Source organism: Saimiri boliviensis, chromosome 6 (assembly GCF_048565385.1).
Source record: "Saimiri boliviensis isolate mSaiBol1 chromosome 6, mSaiBol1.pri, whole genome shotgun sequence".
In the NCBI taxonomy this organism is placed as follows: domain Eukaryota; kingdom Metazoa; phylum Chordata; class Mammalia; order Primates; family Cebidae; genus Saimiri; species Saimiri boliviensis.
Window position 1 is genome coordinate 25585603 of NC_133454.1, and position 20148 is coordinate 25605750.

A 20148-nucleotide genomic window follows, 5' to 3' on the forward strand; every position below is an offset into this window, starting at 1 on the left:
GCATCTTACTCTGCTGCCGTTCTGTGTCCTGGTTAAGAGGTGGGCGGCCTTGGAATTAGCTGCAGGACTGGGACCAGATCTGAGGAAGGGCCTCCTCCTTCTCCTGCCTCTCATTCTGTCCTTAGGTTCGGCCCAGACAAATGGAGTTCCCTCCCAGAAACACCCACCTTCCCTGCTTTCTTCTTGAGTAGCTTGTCCATCAGCTCCACTCCTTGTGACACCTTTCTGAAGCTGGAGGTTGGTAGCCCTCTTTCTCTGCTGGATTCTCCCACTTCCCTCTCACCTCAGAGGTCTCTGAGCCAAAGCCACATGAGCTTGGCGGGAGCCCTTGGTGGCTGCTGTGCCCAGAGGGTCTGAGAGGGTGCTGGGGCCTTCCTGGGCCTGGGGAGTGGGCTCACAGCAGAAGTCTGAGCTTGGGGGCCATGCCTGGGAGGCGTGGCACTGGGGCACGGAAACAGAGCATCCCGCCTGCTCACCCTTATGGCTGTCCAGACACTGGCTCGCTTTGGTCTCTCGGACCCGAGAGAAGCACGCATGGTGTGTGTCTGCCTTGACTTTTGCTGTGGCTCTTGTGGGAGACGAACACCCTTCCCTCTGTCTCAAGGGCTGGGAGAAGGGGGTTGTATTCATCAACGGCCAGAACCTTGGACGTTACTGGAACATTGGACCCCAGAAGACGCTGTACCTCCCAGGTCCCTGGTTGAGCAGCGGAATCAACCAGGTGGGAGCTTCCAGCCCCTGCCCATTCCCTAAGATGCCCTGCCCAGCTGCCCTCCCAGGGAGCCTTTGGTCAGGGTGGCGGGGATGCAGGGGTGTCAGCCGGGTTCTTCCTCCCTCCTCCTCGCTGCAGACGAGTTGTTTGGTCCCTGTCCCTTCCAGCCGGGTTCCCAAACCCTTTCCTTCTGACCTTGCTGCCCGCCAGCACCTCCCTTGGCTCCAGGACAGACCTCAGTTGCCCTCCCATCAGGGCCCTCTCTCCGTAGGTCATCGTTTTTGAGGAGATGATGGCGGGCCCTGCCTTACAGTTCACGGAAACCCCCCACCTGGGCAGGAACCAGTACATTAAGTGAGCAGCCGCGCCCCCTCCTGCTGGCGCCTGTGGGAGACTGCCGCCTCCTCCTGACTTGAAGCCTGGTGGCTGCTGCCTCACCCCTCCCCTGCAAAAGCGTCTCCTTCAGTAGCAATCTCAGGGACTGGGCGCTGCAGTCTGCCCTGCCTCCGCTCCAAACCCTGAGCCTGCAGGGAAAGGTGGGGTGGCTCTGGGCCTGGCTGTGTTGATGATGCATTTCTTACAGCCCTGCTCTTCTGCCAAGGCTGCCGGGCTGTCTCTGGGGTGGGAGCGGCTGATCAGATCGTCAAGCCTTTGGCCTCAGAAAAGGTGCTGAAACGTGCCCCTGCCCCGGAAATCACAGCCCTCGAGTGTCTGCTGGATTCAGGCGTGCTCTTTGCTGGTTCTTGGGAGGCTCGGCCACATCCCTCACAGTTCCTTTTATCCCCAAAACTGTGGGCGTGTCACCAGTGGAGAGGGTGGGGAGGGGGTGTCTCACCTGAGCTGACTTTGTTCTTCCTTCGCAACCTTCTGAGCCTTCTTTGGGATTCTGGAAGGAACTCTGTGTGAGAAACATGTGACTTCCCTTTTCCCTTCCCACTCGCTGCTTCCCACGGTGACAGGCTGGGCTGGAGAAACCAGTCCTCAGCCCTGCGTCTTCCTGTGTTAACGAGTGTCTCTGCTGCTCATTGAGGAGGACGTGTGGGTCCCGGCAGAAGCCATGGCCCCTATCTGCACGTCCAGGGAGGAGGGACAGAAGGCCCAGCTCGGTGGCCCCTGCCCCGAAGCCCTCCTCCCAAGTGTGTCCACATCTGCCTCTGAGCCTTGTTCTGGGGCTCAGCCCAACAGCTGGCATGGGCTCTCTGTCCTGAGTTGCAGTAAAGCGGCAGTGTTGAATCACACCCCCTCTGGTGACAGTGGTCACGTGTGCCACTCTTTGCAGAGGGGAAGGCTGTCTGTAAGATGAGTTTTGTTTTCTCGGTCAGGTTCCTGCTGGGCCCCACTGCTGCCCAGGGGTCCAGACTTGGACCATCTGTGGGGTGGGTGGGCCCTGATCCTGGCCTCATACTCTCCTCCTGACCCCACCTCCCCTTCAAATGTTGCTGGATTAGAAGTGTCCTGGAGAGGACAGGTCAAATGCAAATTCATTCTCATGCTGGCGGACAGGGGTAAGAATCTGCCAGGCAGCCAGGGGCGCTATATATGAGTTAACTGTGGGGCTGAGTTTTGCTTCACAAACTACATCTGGCATCTACTGCCAAAAGCAAATAATCTCCAGTAACAGTCAAAAAGTCAAGTAGCACACACATCCCCGGCACAGTGAGAGCTCTGAGCCCCATGAAGGTGGGCTGGGGAATGGTGGGCGGTGGAGCTCACTAAGGCCAGCAGGCTTGCTGCCCGAGTATGGCTGCCCAGGGGAAGGTGCAGGGGACATTCATGGTGTGCAGCCCCGCAGCTGAGCTGGGTCAAGGGCTTATTAAATGAAGCTCATTAAAGGGAAGCTTGTGGACAGTGTCCTCGCTTTTGCCCAGACTCACCGGTTCTTCTGGAACTGCCTTGGAACGGCAAGCCTGGGGCTAAGGTGTGGGTGAGACCGGGGGTACTTGGGTGTGGCCTGAGCTGGGCGCAGGTCATCTGCCGCACTTTACCTGAGTGTGTGCTTCTGCAAAGCTGTGTATGAGCTGCGTTCTGTAGGAAAGTGATGGAACTGGAATGGAAAGGCATCTTCCTGCAAATCCTCCTGTAAAGTGCCTTTGGATCACGCTTCCACGCAGACCTGAGCAGGACACACCGCTGTTTCCGAAGGTGAGGTCGTCTTGTGCCAGCGTCTTATTCTTGCCCTTCTCTTCTGCCAGTTAACTCCCCAGCTTCTCTCTCAAAGTACCTCTTGGCAGAACATACACCCCATTGTTGACGAAAGATTTGTCCATATATTCCACATGGTATGGCCTCATCTAAGTCTCTTTGGAGGATCCTTCATACCTCAGCCTCTGAATGCTGGGGTTCTCTGGCTCACTCCTTGGACTGTTTCTTTCCTGTGTCCACATTCACTGTGCAAGGTCTCACCTGACACCTGGAAGTAGGTTCAACACACACCCGCTGATGCTGGCCTGCACCTGAGCTCTAGGCGTGTGGAAGGCTTTTCTGCACCTTTCTTCTGCATGTATCTAACAGGCACCTGACACAGAGCTCCAGTTCCCCACGTTACCCCTCCTGCACGCAGCCTCCTATCCGGAAATGGCAGCGGTGTTCCGTTTCACAGGCTATTTTGGGTGTCTCTCTTTATCTCCCACATCCAATCCAGAGGCAGATCCTACCGGCTCTGCCTCCTAAACTCGGCTAGAATTTGACCGCTTCTCTCTGGCCCAACCCCTGTGCCCCCCATTCAGCCCACAGCATCTTGGCCTGGATGATTGCAGGAGCCATGCCTCCACCTGCCCTTGCCCTCTGTTTCTCCTCCGCGCAGGAGAAGGGCAGCTCTTCTGAGAGGTGGATAGATTGTTAGTCCGCTGTGCTGGACCCCCGATTGCCTTCTGGTTTCACCTGATGCCTGGGGACTCCCTGCTCTCATGCCACCTCATCCCTCACTGCTGTTTGCCCAGCAGCCCCTGCCCGGTCAGCTGAGCCCGATGGTCTTTCTGTTGCTCTGGAAGCAGGCTGAGCAGCCTGTGTTCCACCTGGTGGAGAGTTCTTTCTCCTTGGACCCAGGGAGCTGCATGTCAGGGTTTGCTGCTTTGCTCAGATGTCACCTTATCAGGGAGGCCTTTCTGGCCACCCTACAGAGCTCCGACCCTTCTCCACTGCTACCCTCTGTCTCCCCGACTCAGTATCATTCTCCATACAACAGATTGCAGCTGAAATACCCCACATTCACTATCGCCCGTCTCCTCTCGTCAGTGGCTCAGTTCCGTGAAGACGGGGGCCATCTTTTTCATTGCTGTGTGCCGGCTCCTAGAAGCACGCCTGCTTGTAACAGACATCTGATAAATACTTGTTGGGTAGCTAAATTAACAAATGAGAATAAAATAAGGCAGGGCTGAAGAGGATTAGGACTGTTAAAAACTGTATTTGACTTTTAATTTCGAAAGCAAATTAAATACAGTGAAATTAAAACAGACCAGATGCAGCTGCCTGGATGCCACCCTCGCCCCAGCCTCTGTTCTTGGAACTCCCAGCCCCTGGCCTCACTCCTTTGTGGTGGGGCTTGCCAGCAAGGGAACAGGGAACAGACTGGGTTTGGAAAACAATCGTCATCATGGACCCATTTCTGATTTATAACAAACTCATTCCCAACAAAGATGAAGGCTGCAGCCCACCAGGGTTATAATTATAAATAAATATACATGCAGCTAAAAGAGGATATTAGGTGAAAACATCTGACCTAGCATCTGCCAAAAGAAGTCCCCCCATTTTGTGGTCCGTTGTCAATTTCCTGAAAATGAAACCTGGGTTTTTGGCTAAGAAGGTGGCCTCAGACCAGTCAAGCTGATCTTGGCACTCAGGGCTGGCTTCCGTGAGTGAGGCAGGAGCACACCTAAGTTCAGCCCCTGTGAACCTCCCCGCATGCCACCTCACTTGCTTCCAAGGGCTTGGTTTCCAAAATGGCATCCAGAGTGTAAGAGGTGGGAAAAATGTCCTGCAAGGTGGCTTGGAGATCTGATTCCATCAGATGGTCTCATGAACACTGAGGGAGGTTAAATCCATCTCAAAATAGGCAGCCAATGCTGTATTCTGAATGTTAGGTCTCTGGACTGAGCCCCACTCACCTGCCCAGTGAGGTGTGGGTTCTGAATGGTCCTCAGACCTGTCCTGGTCAGTCTTAATGGAGTGGGAGGCTGTTAGTTAAAGAATAAATGCCTCTTCAGTGGGCTGGGGCCCTTTCCTCTTCCTCCACGTAGGGGGAAAATTGTGCTTCCAACTTGCAGGAGAATGAGCCAGACCACCACCAGAGAACCCAGCTGGGCCAGGGGGAGCCCAGGCCCTCTCCAGCGGCCCTGGAGGCCTGGGGAGGGCGTGAGGCACACTGTCCTTTCTCTAGGGTGGAAAGTGGGCAGCCGGACACGAGGCAGGATAGCTTTGCATTCTCCCAACTTAGGGGAAGTGACATTTTCTTTCCCTTTTTTGTGTTTAGAGTAATTTCCGAAGCAGTGTGCTTGGGCCTCCTCCTGCTCAGTGTCCCACCAGCCCGGGTCCCCTTTTCCTCCGTCCCTCTGCTACTCCAGAGCCCTCCTCTTCAGGCCAGGGGCAGGAGAGAGCTGGAGTTAGGGAATGGCCTTGGCCTGCCTCCTCTTTCCAGGCTGCAGGAGGTCCCGCCTTGCCCGCCACCCACCGCCTTGCTGACTGCCCACCGTGGGCTCACTCCACCCTGAAGTCTGTGGCTCTGAGGAACTGCAGGAAAAGGCGCCTTCCCTCCCCAGTCCAGTCCAGTCCAAGCGAGGGGCCGAGCAGCCCAGGTGGGTGGCGGGGAGGCAGTGTGTGGACAGAGGTGCCGTGGGGTTCTTAGTCCAGGTCGGGCAGTGACCTGTGCTGCCTCTAGAGCCCACCCTTGCCAGTGCTGGAGGAGAAGGCATGAGGGAAGAGGGGCCAGAGGAGGGGACCCTGCTCCCGCTACAGCCTGAGGTACAGGGGTGCCTATTAGGCCCCGGGCTCCCCCCCATGCAGGGCTGGGTGCCCATTGGGATCAAAGACAGCCGTATGCTCTGTAAACATGAACCAGAGGAGAGCCACAGAGGTATGTCTGATTTGCGGGCAGCTCTGGGAAAGAGCAGGGGCTGGGGAGAGAAGCAGGGCATTTGTGATGCCCGCGGCCTGCTCTCTGGTCGTCAGAATTCCCTGTGTGGTCGTGCTGGGCTCAGGGGCAGGGAGCCAGGGAGAGCCATGCTCCACTGGACTGCAGGGTCTTCCCATCTCCCTCCCGCCTGCATCACTGCAGAGCTGGTGTGGGTGCCACTGCCCCTGCTCCTGCAGCCCCGTCAGTGTGGGGAGCTCCGGCGAGGCATGCTGGAGCAGCAGCTTGGCTGGCGCTGGACACCCCACCCTGACCCTCAGGTCTCTTGGGCCCCGGTCACGCTGGATGGAGAGAACAACAGGTCTGGGATTTCTGTGCTTAAATTCTGTCCTTTGTCCTGGCATCAGGCTGGGCTCTCTCAGAAGCCCCCAGAATAGAAAGGAGGGTGATGGTGATTCCTTAGGAGTCGGCCTTGGCGGGACCATCAGCCGTGGGGAGAGGATGGAAGGCCAAGAACAGGGTCTGAGGAGGAGGCTCCTGTGAGGGGAGAGGAGGAAGCAGTGAGGTGTCGGCTCAGGGTGGGGTCGGGGAGGGAACGGCCAGGCAGCACCACCAGGACCTTCGCAGAGCCCGGGCCCCCAGGTCCTATGGAGGCCTTTTTGAGGGGCAGGTGGGGAAGGGGAGGGCAGGAGGCAGGAGGCAGGAGCCAAGGTGACTGGGTGACACCCTGTGGGCCCTGCAGGCAGGGGGATGCAAACACCATACAGAAACTTGCCTAGCTCCAGGGCAAGAGGACAAAGGTCTGTCTCACTGCCTAAGCCCCCACCTCTGTTTGGCAAAAGCTGGAGCAGGGAGTCAGGAGTGCCAGCTGCTTTTAAGAGACAGGATAAGATCACAGAAAAGCCCCCGGCAATGCCTGGCTCTGCCAACCACCCAGCACAATTCACTCAGCCAGAGCATCACCTTGGAGCGTCCACTTAGCTTTTCTCAACATCATTTCTTTGCCTCTGAAGTGTAGGTGGATCCTGTGACCTACTTCCAGAGAGGGCTTTAAAGACGCGAATCAGAATAGCCACGCTGATGAGACTTATGTGCTGTTCTAGGTGCCCTTGGCAACCTACTTCACAGATGAGGAAACTGAGACCCAGAGAAGTCAGGTCAAACAGCGAAGAGGGGGTCCTGGGCGCTGAGGCGGGCTCTGGCTCCATGCTGTCACTGTGTGCTACCTCTTGCTATGACAGCTGTGGGCTTCCTGCCGTCAAGCAGCGGGTCCATGAGTCCTCACCACGGCCACATGGTGAAGGAATCCACAGGGGAAGAGGCCCACTTGGGGGTACAGACTCTGGCCAATGAGAGTCTGAACAGCAGTGACTTGTGGGGTGCAGGCATCACTGCCAGCAGAACAATCATAGCGAGGTGTCCGGAAGGTGATGCCCTCTGAAGAGTCTGGTGGCAGAAGGACCCAGCTGCATGTGTGAAAGTTAATGCCCGGGGACTTGTAGGTGGCCCAGTGGGAAGGGGACTGTGGTGCCACCTTCCACTCCTGCCCACATTTGCCTGTCCTCCACAGTGACAGGCCCAGAGGAAAAGTGTGAGAGAGCTGATTTGGCCCATGCGGTGCCGCCCTGCCCAGTGCGTGGGCCCCCCTCGCCATGCCCATACCTGCATCCTGAGGCTCAGATCTCCACCGAGGGGTCAGTGAAGCCCTTCTTGCCCTCATTCACCAGCACTGGCTTCTCTGTCCGTGTGTGCCACACCAGGATCTGTGTGCCCAGAGATGCAAGACACAGTGGGCCAGGCCCCTCACCCCACTCTGCTGCCGCCCTGCTCCCTCCCACGCCGGGCAGACGTTTCTCCAGCCCCTCCCTTTCCTCCAAGAGTTTTTCAATTGTTCCATCGAGATTTTCTCGATTGTTTTATAGTTATTTTCTGTGGCTCTAGACTACGCCCTCATTTTTGCTGTTTGGACGTGCGATGCTTACCTGCTGGAAATGGGAAGCCTAGAGCTGCAGAAAAGAGAAGCCCCCAAGACTTCCCGTGTGTGTGTGTGCGTGTGTGTGTGTGTGTGTGTGTGCATATGTATGCATGTTCGTGTGCATGTGTGTGTGCACACATGTGTGCATGCGCAGGCGTGTTTGTGCATGAGTGCTCAGCAAGGAGGTCCTGGAGCACAGCTGTTCTCCCTTTCCCTGCCTGCCCAGTGTCACTGCCTCATAGGTGATAAACTGCCTTCCTGGGAGGAGGTTTCAGGAAGGAAGCCCAGCTATTTTGAGGCCCCTGTTTCCTTCTCCCGATCGGTAGGGAGGGTCTGGAGGTACTTGAGACACCTGTGTCACAGCTGTCAGTTCTGCGGAGGGTCTCACCTTGGTGCAGTTGGCTGCCTTGGGCTCTAGGTCATTGAGGGTGACAAGTTCTCGAAGGAGGCTGCTTTCCTGGTAGCCTCCCTTCACGCCTCGCAGCTTGAAGTAGGCCTGGCTTCGCTGTAGAATGAGCCGCAGGTTGACTGCAAATCCAGCCATGTCTATTGCAAACGGCCGGTGGGGGTCAAACACCGTCTTCCAGCCGACCACCTTCCCTGCCCCGTTCACCCGTGGGGCCTCGTACCGCAGACCACCCACGAAGGCGACAGGCCACACGGACACCCTCCTGGTGCTGCGCATCTACAAGCAGGAGGTCCAGAGTCAGGGCAAGGCACTGCCGACAGGGACGACGCCTGTGCCCAAGGGAGACGACATCCATCAGCCGCCTCTGTGCCCACGGCCAGTGGAGGCCACCCAGGGGAGTCCAGTACAGCCCTGCCCCCAGGGCCCATCCCATGGGTTGGGCACTTGAGAAGAACCTGGCCTCTCAGACAGCCTGGTCTTCACCTTCTCAACATGGCCCTGCTGCTGTTTTCTCCTCCTGTAAACCCTTTCGGTCTCTCCAGTTTAGAGTTTGAAATGACTCCCCGTCTCCCTCAGACTAACACAGCTACCGTACACTCAGGCAAGCTCAAACTGTTCCAACTAAGAGGTTTCCGGTAGTCACGGAATGACCCACTCACAGCCCCCATTCAGACAATACCTCCAGGGCCAGGAACACGGTTCAGGGGCTCCAGAGCCACCTGCCTCCCCCCTAAACTTGCGGGGGATGCTTTAATCCGCAGTTCCATCCCTTTCCCCCGTTCTCTGCTGCCCGCCCGCCCCCAGTCCGGCAGGCACTGCTTCCCGATTTCCCTCTGCGCCTGCCTCCACCCCGGCCACCCCTCCTGGGAAAGCCCCTCTGCTCCTCGTCGGGCCCTCCGCACCTCTTCGAAGAGTTCCAGGCTGTAGGTGTTGTCGTCGTCGGCGAAGTACACCACGCCGGGCTGGCTGGAGTTGCGTGGGAAGGTCTCGCGCAGCCAGCGCAGGGCCAGATTGCGCTGCATGGTGCCCCGCGGGATGCGCGGGTCGCGAGCATCTCCGCGCAGCTTGTAGTTGCGGGGCGTCTCCACGTGCAGGTGCGTGTAGTTGAGGCCGGTGTCGCGCAGCAGGCGCGCGGTCAGCGGGGTCCTGCGCGGCGCGTCCTCCACCACCAGCCAGTGGAGGTTGGGCACATGCAGCAGCGTGTTGGCCATGCGCGTCAGCTCGGCCTTCTGTACCGGGCGGCTGTAGGTGGGCGTCACCACGTGGATGGTGGGCAGCGTGTCGGACCATGGCGGGGGCCGCGTGTACACGTATTCGGTGCGCACCACCTCCACGATGTCGCGGTCAGACATGCAGTACTCCCTGGGGTCCGCGCCGGGTGGCGCGTCGCGTCGGGGGTCACTGCTCTCATCTGCGGAGTTGGGAGGCAGGCGATGTGGGGAGGAGAACGCTGGCTGTGGCCCCACATTCAGAGCAGGAGGTCACCCACCCTGCCAGGGACCCCGGTCCTCCTCCCCCGCAGGGCTGCTTGGCTCCCTGCCTCGCCTGACCTCTTAGCGCTAAGGTTGAAATCTGCAGCCCTGCAATCCTCCCTGTGGGGGTCCTAGTTCTGATGCCTGGAATGACATAGAAATAACCTCTTCCTTCTCACTTTTGCGGCCCTCTAGCTGTTTGAGTGAAGCTGCCCATAGTCCAAGACTGAATGCCCAGTTCCTAAATGTGCTGATTTCCTATGACAAAGCACCCTGACCCTCCCCTCCCTAGCTCTCCTCATCTGGCATCTGGCAGGAGCTGGCCACACTGCACTGTGCAGGGCTGGGCTAGCAGAGCACGTGGCAGTGCCGGCTGTGGTGTGGAGGCCACAAAGCCCCAGGGTCACACCAGCAGCTGGAGCACACTGTGGGCCTGCAGGAGCCTGAGGCGGCTCCAGCCCTCCAGTCAGGTGCGACCTCTTCCCTCCTGGCCTTATGTAATGTGTCCTCTAAATGTTGGTGCAGAACTTCCTATTTAACCGCATTTGATTCCTGTGGGTTTTGCCCATACTTGCCAAGGTTTATGCAGATCTAGCAGTCCTAGCAAGAGGAGAAATCAGGGCCTTTGGGATTCTTGTTTTCCATGTGTCCCTTCTCTCCAAATTCTGTCTTTCCCTCAGAAGGGCTCACGCACCAATGCCCTCACTGTCCTAGTTCACTAAGGGTCAGGGGCCAGACCTAGAAATCCTGATGCCTGGGCTCAGACCCTGCTCAGTTCTGCCACTGCAAAGCCTAGGCCTTTGAGCTGCTTAGCTTCTGGTGCCTCACTTTCAGTGACTGTAAAATGGAGCTAATAATAGCATCAACCTTATCAAGTTACTATGTGGATTAATGAGTCGACGCATGCCAAGGGCTGAGAGCACCACCAGGCAGTTTCCTTTCTCGTGGAAGGGCAGTGGCGAGCTCTGCTCCCTTCTGGCTTCAGGCAATCACAGTGGAGACCGAACGAGCCAGTCACACCAAAGGGGAGGCCCCTGTGCATCGGCTCTTCTGCTGCCTCCCTCCGGCCACCACTGTCATCGCCAGCATGTGGGGTGAGGGGGATGCTAGTGTGGAGCCCATTCAGACGGACCCACGAGACCTGCTCTCAGCTCTTCAAGAGTTCTCATGGCAAATGGCACAAGGCACACAGCAATTGCTGGGGGCCGGAGGAGGACACCAGCCCAGATGCAGCTGCTCAGAGGGGACTGTTTAGAGAAGTCTGGGGTCAGACTGTGAGAAGAGCAAGGTGGAAGAAACCAGGATGGGTTCTAGGATTCTGACTTGGATAGAAAGCTCAATTTATCCTGTGGGTAGCAAAGTTTTGGAAACTGAGGCCTTGGGAGGAGGTTTACAGCCATTTTGTCTAGCTCTCTGTCATCCAAATAATCCAAGCCCATGGAGGACCTGTGCCCTGGGAAAGTCCCCGTGTGTTGGGACTCAGCTTCTGCCTGAGCTTCTGCCCCTCCTGCCGGCTTCCGGGCATCTGCAACTCTGGGTCCTAACAGCCTCCTGGTGATCCTAACTTCACTCAGCTGCAGCTTTCAGTTGCTTGCTCTTGGCATGCTCTGGGGAGACAGAGTGCCAAGTCCCCAGCCTCAGGCAGCACCGTCTGTGCTTAGCAAACAGCCTGACGTCTCCAGCCCTGGAGCTCTGCCAAGAACGCAATCGACACGATATCATGTCGCTTTATATATAGTAGTTTTAACCCCTCTGGAGTGATGTATTTGCAGGATAACAATGATTCTAAACTGAGAAGCACTGAGAAGAGGCTCAAGAGTCGGGAGGAGAAGATGATGTCCAGGGGAAAGGCGACACGTGCCCAGCCATGGGCGGTGGGCTGCAGCAATCTTGAGCTTGGCCCTTCCTCGTGGAAGCTTCAGGAACAGCTAGGGGTTTGCAGGACCCGGTATTTGTGTGGAGCAGCACAACTTCAGGCTGTGATTTTTGGACACTGCCTGCATCTTGGGGTTACAGGCACTCACCACCTCTCTCTGCGTGGGCTTGGGTGCCTTCTTGTTTATCATGCCGCCAGGTAATATGCACACTGCAATCGGAGAACAGCTGCCTGCCCCCACGTGTTGGGCTTTGCAAGTTGGGGAGGGGGCAGAAGAGAGCACACGACAAAGTGCTAAGGAGCTGGGGCAGCCAGCTGTGGGGCGCATGGCAGGCTTGGGTGCAGACAGCTCAGTGTCAGAGGGAAAGGCAACCCAGGACCCAGAGCCAGGGGAAGGCAGTTCTACCCTCAGTTCTTCCACTAGGTCTTCATGGGACTTTTCCTCTCTCTAGCCCTATTTCCACCAGGTGGCACTGGATCAGGGTTTCCTATGCAGGAAAAGAGAGCGGCAAACAACATATTCCCTAGGAAAGGGTTTAAAGCACACTACAGGCCAGAAATCCTACTGCTCCCCCACCATCCACTTCGGAATGGTCACTTTCCTTGCATGTCATGAAATGGCACGTGAAGTTGTGTGTGCTCGTCTTTCTGTGTATGTGTGTGTACTAATGATGTTTGCTTTTAAAGTTTTTCTGTATTTTATGACACGTTGACATCTCGGGGCCCTGCAGATCGGGGGAAGGACTGCTCCTCCCAGGGCTAGCTAATTCTTAGTGACACTCAACACCCTGCCTGCAAACACACTTTTCTCATGCAAACTACCTGAGCTGGGGCTCACACCCACCACCACCTTTACGGAGCTCTCCCACCCAAGCCAATCTTCCCCTGCCCTAAACCATCCCAGGATGATATCAGACAATTAGAAACCCCACCTGTATCCTAAACCCACTGACATTCTTCAGACTGTGCAATTCTGAGCCAGCTCAGCTGCTGATGGTGCTTCGCTCTTCCCTTCTTACCGAAACCACTTCCCTTCCTACGAAAACCACACTAAAGCCTCCCATTCCCTCCACTTCCCGCCTCTGACCTCAGCTCCGGTTTCCCCAGGTGGCATGGTGTGCCCCCTCGTCTTGGGTGCTGAGAGTAACAAGCTCTTCTTTCAAGGAAATTGTCTTGGTGTCTGCCAACCTACCATCCTGGACCTCTTAAAACAGTGTGTGGGTAGCTTCCATTAGATTCCCATTCCCAAAAGGGTGTAAGACCCATGGAGGGGCCTAAATGATCCTGTGATTCCTCCCAGCTGCTTAGTGAGTACCAGCAAGAACCCCTGCACATCAGCTGTGGTCACTGTCGTGACCAGGGCCCGGCGGGCAGGTGGGGCGTGCGTGCATGCTCACCCTTATGCACCGCAAGCAGGGGTGCCAGGGTGCTCTGGTGCCAGACGGTGATGAGCAGAGTCCAGGGCAGCACGATGAGGACGATCGCTAGGATGTCCCGTCTCTTCGGCATCTCCAAGGCTGGCTGCACCCACGGCTCCTCATTACCTGAGTGGCGGTAAGGTCAGGAGAGGGGCGGCCACAGGCGGCGGCAGCACAGGGGAGAAAAGAACAGGCATGGGCCGGGCCGGCCAGGCATGGAGAGGACAGAGCAGCCGAATGTTGGCTAGCAGGTCTTACCAGCACTCACAACCCACCCATTGCGGAAGCAGGTTTGGAGAGTCCCGCCCGGCTGCAGTCTGAGAAGGGGTCGCTGTCCAGGAGCGGCGGTCAGGAACTCTGGGGGGTGGACACCTGCAAGAGAGAGCAGAAGCGGATAGCCAGAGACACAGGCGAGGGGGAGGATGCCAGCAAGGCCCGGCCCTGCTCTGGGACACACAGCGTCGGGGGTTCCACAATGGAGCCTCACCATCCATCGCCTGAGGGCCTCTTCTGTCTGCCTGTTTGGGTGGATGGGCTCTGTCCTTCCCACAGGCACAGGGCTGTGGCGCTGCTCAATTTATGAAAGTCAGTAGGATGCCCGGGTCGGAAGCACAGACTGCAGAGACAGCAGGTTTAAATCCCAACTGTGCCACCCACAGGCTGTGTGACTTTTGCCAAGTTGTCCGTTCTCTGTGCCACAGTTTTCCCATCTATAAAATGGGGCCCTGTGGGTCCTTACCCCGTAAAGTCATCTCAGAATCAAATACGGTAACTCCCATACAGCCCTAAAACGCTAGCTACTATCAAAGCCTGGATAAAGGAGAGGTTTTTCTCTCTCTCTCTTTCTCTCTCTCTCTCTCTCTCTCTTTTTTTTTTTTTTACCCCATGCATACCATAAATTATTATAGTAAAAATAATTTCAACATTTATTTTAGATTCGGGGTGCATGTGTAGGTTTCTTCTAGGGGCATATTGTGTGTGACGCTGAGATTTGGGGTATGATGGATCCCATTGCCCAGGTACCGAACATAGTACCCACTAGGCCATTTTTCAGTCCTTCTTCCTTTTAGAGTTCCCAGTGTCTACTGTTCGCATGTTTACGCCCATAAATACCCAATGTTTAGCTCTCACTTTTAAGTGAGAACACACCGCATTTGGTTTTCTGTTCCTATGTTAATTTGCTTAGGATAATGGCCTCCAGCTGCGTTCATGTTGCTGCAAAGGCCATGACTTCATTCATTTTTATGGCTGTGTAGTATTCCATGCTGTATATGTACCACGTTTTCTTATGCAATCCATTATTGATGGGTACCCAGGCTGATGCCATGTCTGTGCTATTGTGAATAGCAATGCGATGAACATACAGGAGCAGGTGTCTTTTTTGTGAAACGCTATTTTCCTCTGGATATATGCCCAGTAATGGGATTGCTGGCTAGGATGGTAGCTCCGTTTTAAATTCTTTGAGAGATCTCCAAATTGCTTTCCACAGTGGCTGAACTAGTGTACTTTCCCACCAACAGTGTTCAAGTGCTCCCTTTTCTCTGCAGCCTCAACAGCATCTGATGTTCTTTGGCTTTTTAATCATAGTGGTTCTGACTGGTGTGAGATCGTATCTCACTGTGGTTTTGATTTGCATTCTGGTGATAGTCTTTTGAGGACAGAGAAGAGACGTTTCTGGGATGGGTCCTGGGGCAAGTGCCAGAGTGCTTTCCCCTTCAGTGTCCATAGGGCGTCCTTGGGAGCACTGCTCGAGCACTAGGTGCTGTGCTGGGCAGCAGCAAGGAGAGGGGTCCCCACAGGGGCTGCCACATTGAGGGGGACAATCCTCCACTGACAGCAGCAGGGGCTCCAGGTGAGAAGAATGAGCCGCTGGGACTCCTTGGTCCTGCCTAGGGTCAACTGGTAGCATCCGTGGGACCTGTTCTCTCACATGGCAAGGACACTGGGTGCAGACCCCTCCTGACCACCTTGGAAACTGTCACAGCCTCTTCTCCATTTTCACTTGTGCTGAGCACCGTGCACAATGCAGCAGGGACCCATGGGGGTGGCGGGAGGGTGGGCAGCCTCAGGCAGCCCAGCCAGCCTCGCTGTAACCACCTGTCCCAGTGCCCAGCATTGGGCAGGGACAATGCCTCAGCCGGGGGCCATGCTGCCTGCTCCTGCCCCAGCTCACGTGTGCTTGCCATTTCAGGCAGAGCTGAGAGCCGTGGCCGAGGAGGGTTTTGGCCCGAGTTTCCAAAATAGTGTGTTTTCCTCTCCTCCTTGTGTCTTATCTCCAAATAGTTCTGACATCTTGTAGAAGTCTACGATTTGTCTTCCATCAAGGAGCACCATGGTTTCCCCCTGCTCACACCTGCTATCAGAGGTTCACTCTGTCCCGAGAGTCTCCTCCACCCATTCCCTGGGGAGTGGAAGACCACTGGGGTTCAACGTCACAGCCATGTAGGAGGGAGTGGCCGTTCTAGGCTGTGTGTGTCTGTGTCCCCCACAAACTCCTCTTTGCTGGCCCAGTGAGGGACGGAGCCTAGCACCCCACACAGGATGCCTGCTGGGTCTTGTGTGAGATGCCAGTGACCTCACACCACATGCCCCAGATTTAGCCTGTCACTCCACACTCAGGCCACTTCTGGGGCTGCATGGGGCTGTGTGTCAAGACACGTTTCAGCAGGCATGATCTTAGGCCACATCTGATGAAGGACAGGGAGGCTGGGCCTGGCTGACGGTTCAAAAATGTTGAGGAAGATTTCTTCTGTGTTCTCAGAGACTCTCAAAGGAGCTTTCTCAAGTGCCCCTGGTTTTGGTGAAGGTTCTAACACCAGGAAGGAGAAAGCCAAGGAGAAAAGAGCGTCATGCCAGCTCAGTCCCTGCGGGTCACTCCCTTTCCTTCGGGGCAGCCTCTCGGCCCCTGCCCACTCTGGCCCCTGCTCAGCCTCCCTCGTGCCCGCTTGGGCTGTCATTCATACAAACTTTCCTACAGTGTGCGAGGTGTCCAAAGATGAGGCTCAGCGCTTCACATGCATCTGCTCCTGCAACCTCACAGCACCCTGTGCGGTAGGCATGGCTGTGTTCCCTGTGGGTTCATCCAGGCCAGAGAAGGGGAGTAACTTGCCTGAGGTCAAGCATTAGGAAATGGTGGAGCCGGTATTGAATCCAGGCCATCTGGCCGTGTGCTGTTATCAGGGGCATGGGATGAGAGGTCCCAGGCCCCCAAGCCTCCTGAACCTGAACCAGGCACAGAGTGGGCAAGGGGCACACAGAGGCCAAATGCTTCCTCTGACCTGGACCACGGCTACCTTCCTCTGAAACAGCTGCCCGCACTGCGAGGCCCCAGCACCTGCCTGGAGGCTGGAGCAGGAAGGAGGGGCGGGAGGGGAAGAGAGGGACGGACGGAGCCTGCAGGCAAGGGTGCTGTGGGGAGCTCTCTGCTCCCATCCAGTCTTTTTGGTCAAAACATCTATGAGAGAAAAGGGAGGGGAGAGAGGGAGAAAAGCTCTAAAAATAAACTTAGCAATAAACCCAGTTGTGCATTAATTACTCTGGAAGCCATTATGGCTTGAAAACCCCATAACTTTAATGGAGGCTATTATAAGCATAGTCGCAAAATCGTGGAGCTAATTACCAGGCCGTTATCAAGCAGAACACAGAGAGCCCCCAGCCTGGAGAATGCCAGCTGGCCGGCAGGGGGCGGGTCGTGGGACGTGATGCCCGGGCTGGGCAAGGGGCCTGGGGCCAGGCAGCGGGGTGGGCTGCACCTGCCCCCAGCTCTGGGCCCCGGTCTGAAATGGGGCTGCAAGGTCGGCCAGTGCCGGTCTCTTCTCACAGCCTGCTGCTTCTGCCTGGAGCTTGGAGGAGGGTGGTGTTTGCTTGTGGTTGCAGGCTGTCTCCAACACAGACCCCACAGTGGCTTCTGGACCCTTGAGTGGGGCAGAAGAATCAGCACAAAGGTGCAGGAGTGGCTTAGCCACACCCAGGAGAGCCCGGGAGGTCGGGGCAAGCACGGGGAAGAATGGGGTGCTGGAGGAGGAGTTGGGTGGAGGCACAGGGGGGACATCGTGGAGAGGCAGGATGTGGCCTGGGCAGTGTGTATGAGTGCAGGGCCCAGGCCTGCCGTGGTCACAACTTGCACTATGTCTGTGATCAGCCTCATGCTCGGGCGTCTCGGCAAGTACAGACCCGAGAGCCTGTGGCCTGCCCTCCCCGGCTGTCCTCAGAGCCTCCAGTGGAAGCTGCCCTGTGGGGTAGTGGAGGGCGGTCCCCGGGTGGGGAGCAGAAGCTGGGGCAACACTAGGAGTGGGAAGGTGGTGGCCTGGACGGGTCTGGCAGGTGCTCCATGGGGACCCAGAGCCGACTGCCCTCCTTGACCTCGTCTTCCCTGTAGGGAGGCTGAGCTGGGGATTTCAATGATCCTGCCATTTTAGCAGCTGGAGGTCCTCTGTGAGGTCAAAGGATGTCCTACGTGAGGGGAGTGCAGCTCAGTGGGCACAGCTCAGTGGGCATGAAGGGCCGGGGCAAGGCAAGATCGCCGACAAAACAGCCTCCCGTGGAACTGAGTCCTGACTTCAGGGCGAGTAAGCCTGTGGAGATTGGCCATGCTGGGGACACCTCTCTGCAGGATTTTGTGGCGTTTTGTCTTGTTTTGAGAGACAGGGTCTCACTCTGTCACCCAGGCTGGAGTACAGTGCCATGATCACAGCTCACTGCAGCCTTGGCTTCTGGAGCTCAGGTGATCCTCCTGCCTCGGCCCCCCAAAGCAGCTGGGACCGCAGGTGGATGCCACCATGTCCAGTTAATTTAAAATCCTTTTTTGTAGAGACAGGGTGTCACTATGTTGCCCAGCTAGTCTCAACCTACCGGGCTCAAGAGATTCTCCTGCTTCAGCCTCCCAAGGTGCTGGGATTACAGGTATGAGCCATGGCACCTCCAGGGAGGAATTGTCAATGGGTTTTAGGGTGGCGTGGAATGTGAATAAGGACTAGGGGGTGTCTGGGACTCAGATGGGAAGGCTCTGATTGGCCCAGGCTGAAGCAGAGCATGTGAGGCTGGAGCATGTGCAAGGCTGGTTCAAGGCTGACCAATTCTAAATGCATGGAAGGATTTTCTTCTGAGCCTGCAAGTGTTCCAACGAAGACCTCAGCAATGCCCCAGTCCCTGAGGAGAGGAGCTTATTTAATTTCACTCAACAAATATTAATTGAGCATCTGTAGTAGGCTAAGCACTGTGTTGGATTCTGTGGGCAAATCCAGCAGTGTGGGTGGGGAAGCTTTGTTCAGTCTGGAGGGGAAGAGCCTACACAGCTTGCTCCAGAGCAGGTGACATGTGAACGCAAAATGTTCCCGAGAGCCGGTGTGCGTGTGCATGGTAGGTTGCGAACAAGCTCAGAAACTGTCCAAGGTACTCATCTCCGGAGGACGATAAAAGCCTTTTTACCCAGTAAGATTAGGAACAGTAGTTAAGTGGTTAATCAAAAAAAGTCCATTAAGGCAAAGAATCTTTCCAAATGATACATACATGCCATACATTTTAATTTAAGTAACTTTTGCAGAGCCAGTTGTCCAATAGATGACGTTTCCCCAGGACTTCACGGTGCATGCTAATTTTTCCCAAATCCAAACCGCCCACCCTTGCTGGCTCTCGGCACTTCTGCTCTGCCAACACAAGGTCAGGGAGGTCTGCACTGACCGCCTGACATCGGCCACGCTTCAGCATCCTGCTGCGAGCTCCAGTTCTGACTTCTTTAAAGTAATTCAAGAGCTGATGGGCACTTGGTGAGGAGTCTGCATGTAGTACCCTTTAGAATGTGACTTTCTCCTATCAGTCTTTACCTAATTTGGAGAACTTTTTTTCCGGACTCACCTTATGAAATTTTCATAGAAATAATACATTTACTTCAAAATGCTATTTCAACAGTTTACATGACATTCTGTGATGACAATGACAGGTGAGACGGTGAGCACCATGAGCAGGCTGGGAACTAGCATCACAGATTCTCGAGGCTGTGGGCTCAGTGGTGACAGCAGAGGGAACCCCGGGCATCACGCAGGCACCAGTCAGTGTGCTTTACGGACCGGATGGAGAACACCAACCTGCTGGTTAAGACAGCTGCTGTTCATACCATCGTCTGCCACCCAGGAACCTGAGTGTCCCAAAAAGAGGGAGGCACAGACTTTGTCCCACAGATCCGCAGGCACCCCTAATGGGATCAGCCGATTAGTATTGATTCTGCAGGCGCTGCTCAGGAAAAGCCTGATTCCAGAGCTAATCAGCTCCCAGCCCAGTCAATCCATACTTCATTAACCCAGCCCTGGCCCTCCCTCCCCCAGTGCCACTGCCACCCCTCCACCCGGCCCACCACAGCCCTTTGGGGAGGCAGGACACGGACACTGACCTCCTCACACCATACAGGAGCCACTTTCCCAGGCCCCACTCCTATTTCTCCTCCTTTGCCCTGGTCACCGACCGCAGAAGGTTGGGGAGGGGGTCACATAGCCGATTCCACTATGAATCCTACGTTGAACCAGTAGGACTCCCTTTTTCACAAAGCCCAGTCACTTGATATTTCAAGCGGCCGTGGCATGAGTCAGGCACAAAGACCTTATCCCCATTTTGCATGTGGGGACACCGAGGCTCAGAGAGCCTTTGTGATCGGCCCAAGGTCACAGCGTCAGGTGCCGGCAGAGCTGCTCAAACTCGGGCCTTGGCCTCTGCGTCCAGCAGCGCCCATGTCCACACCACCTCTGCCTGCAGGCCCTCCCCTGGCCTACCCTCGTGCCCACCCACTAGCAACCCTGCTCCAGGGCCAGAGCCTGTGACCTCTCACCCCCTGCACTGCCTACCTCAGTGGTCAGGCCGAGTGCCCCAGAAAGGCGCTGCTGGTCTCCCCCAACCACGCTTTCTCTGTGCTCATGGAGGAGGAGTGGCAGGCCTGGGCTCGGGGATATCTGCACTCCACCTCCCAGCCTGGGTCACTGCGGGCTCACACTTAGGACTGCTAATGGAAGGGCAGTGTGGATTTCAGATCTAGAACCATCTTGTTCCCTTCTCACTGAGAACCACGCCTTCTTGGACAGAAGGAAGTATTAGCTTTGTTCCGACTTGGTGCAGAGAATACTTTCACACTTTGGTTTTCTTCCAGCATCAGAAAAATATAATTCACTGACTTTTTTAAGGTATTTCCTTTGTTTATCTTTTTTTCAGAAACAGTATTTGAATTCAGTTTTGAAT

The 20148-nt window shown here is 56.0% G+C and overlaps 2 protein-coding genes across 4 annotated transcripts in view; one reads left to right on the forward strand and one right to left on the reverse strand.

Annotated features, from left to right (window-relative positions):
• GLB1L2 (galactosidase beta 1 like 2) overlaps positions 1-4162 on the forward strand; it is a 46505-nt gene extending 42343 nt beyond the window's left edge. The window contains exons 17-19 of the mRNA XM_003942950.4: positions 126-237; positions 605-721; positions 984-4162. Coding sequence (XP_003942999.1) covers positions 126-237; positions 605-721; positions 984-1070 — 316 coding nt within the window. The 3' untranslated portion in view covers positions 1071-4162. The remainder of the gene's footprint in view (positions 1-125; positions 238-604; positions 722-983) is intronic.
• Positions 4096-20148, reverse strand: part of B3GAT1 (beta-1,3-glucuronyltransferase 1) — a 31691-nt gene continuing 15638 nt past the window's right edge. Inside the window, exons 2-8 of one of the 3 annotated variants that reach the window (XM_039462236.2) lie at positions 13415-13543; positions 13186-13299; positions 12907-13053; positions 9064-9572; positions 8141-8437; positions 7440-7540; positions 4096-6314 (exon numbers count right to left, since the gene is read on the reverse strand). In XM_039462236.2, coding sequence (XP_039318170.1) covers positions 7454-7540; positions 8141-8437; positions 9064-9572; positions 12907-13053; positions 13186-13299; positions 13415-13421 — 1161 coding nt within the window. In that variant the 5' untranslated portion in view covers positions 13422-13543 and the 3' untranslated portion in view covers positions 4096-6314; positions 7440-7453. The other 2 variants (XM_039462237.2, XM_010330788.3) reach the window with 2 other exon arrangements.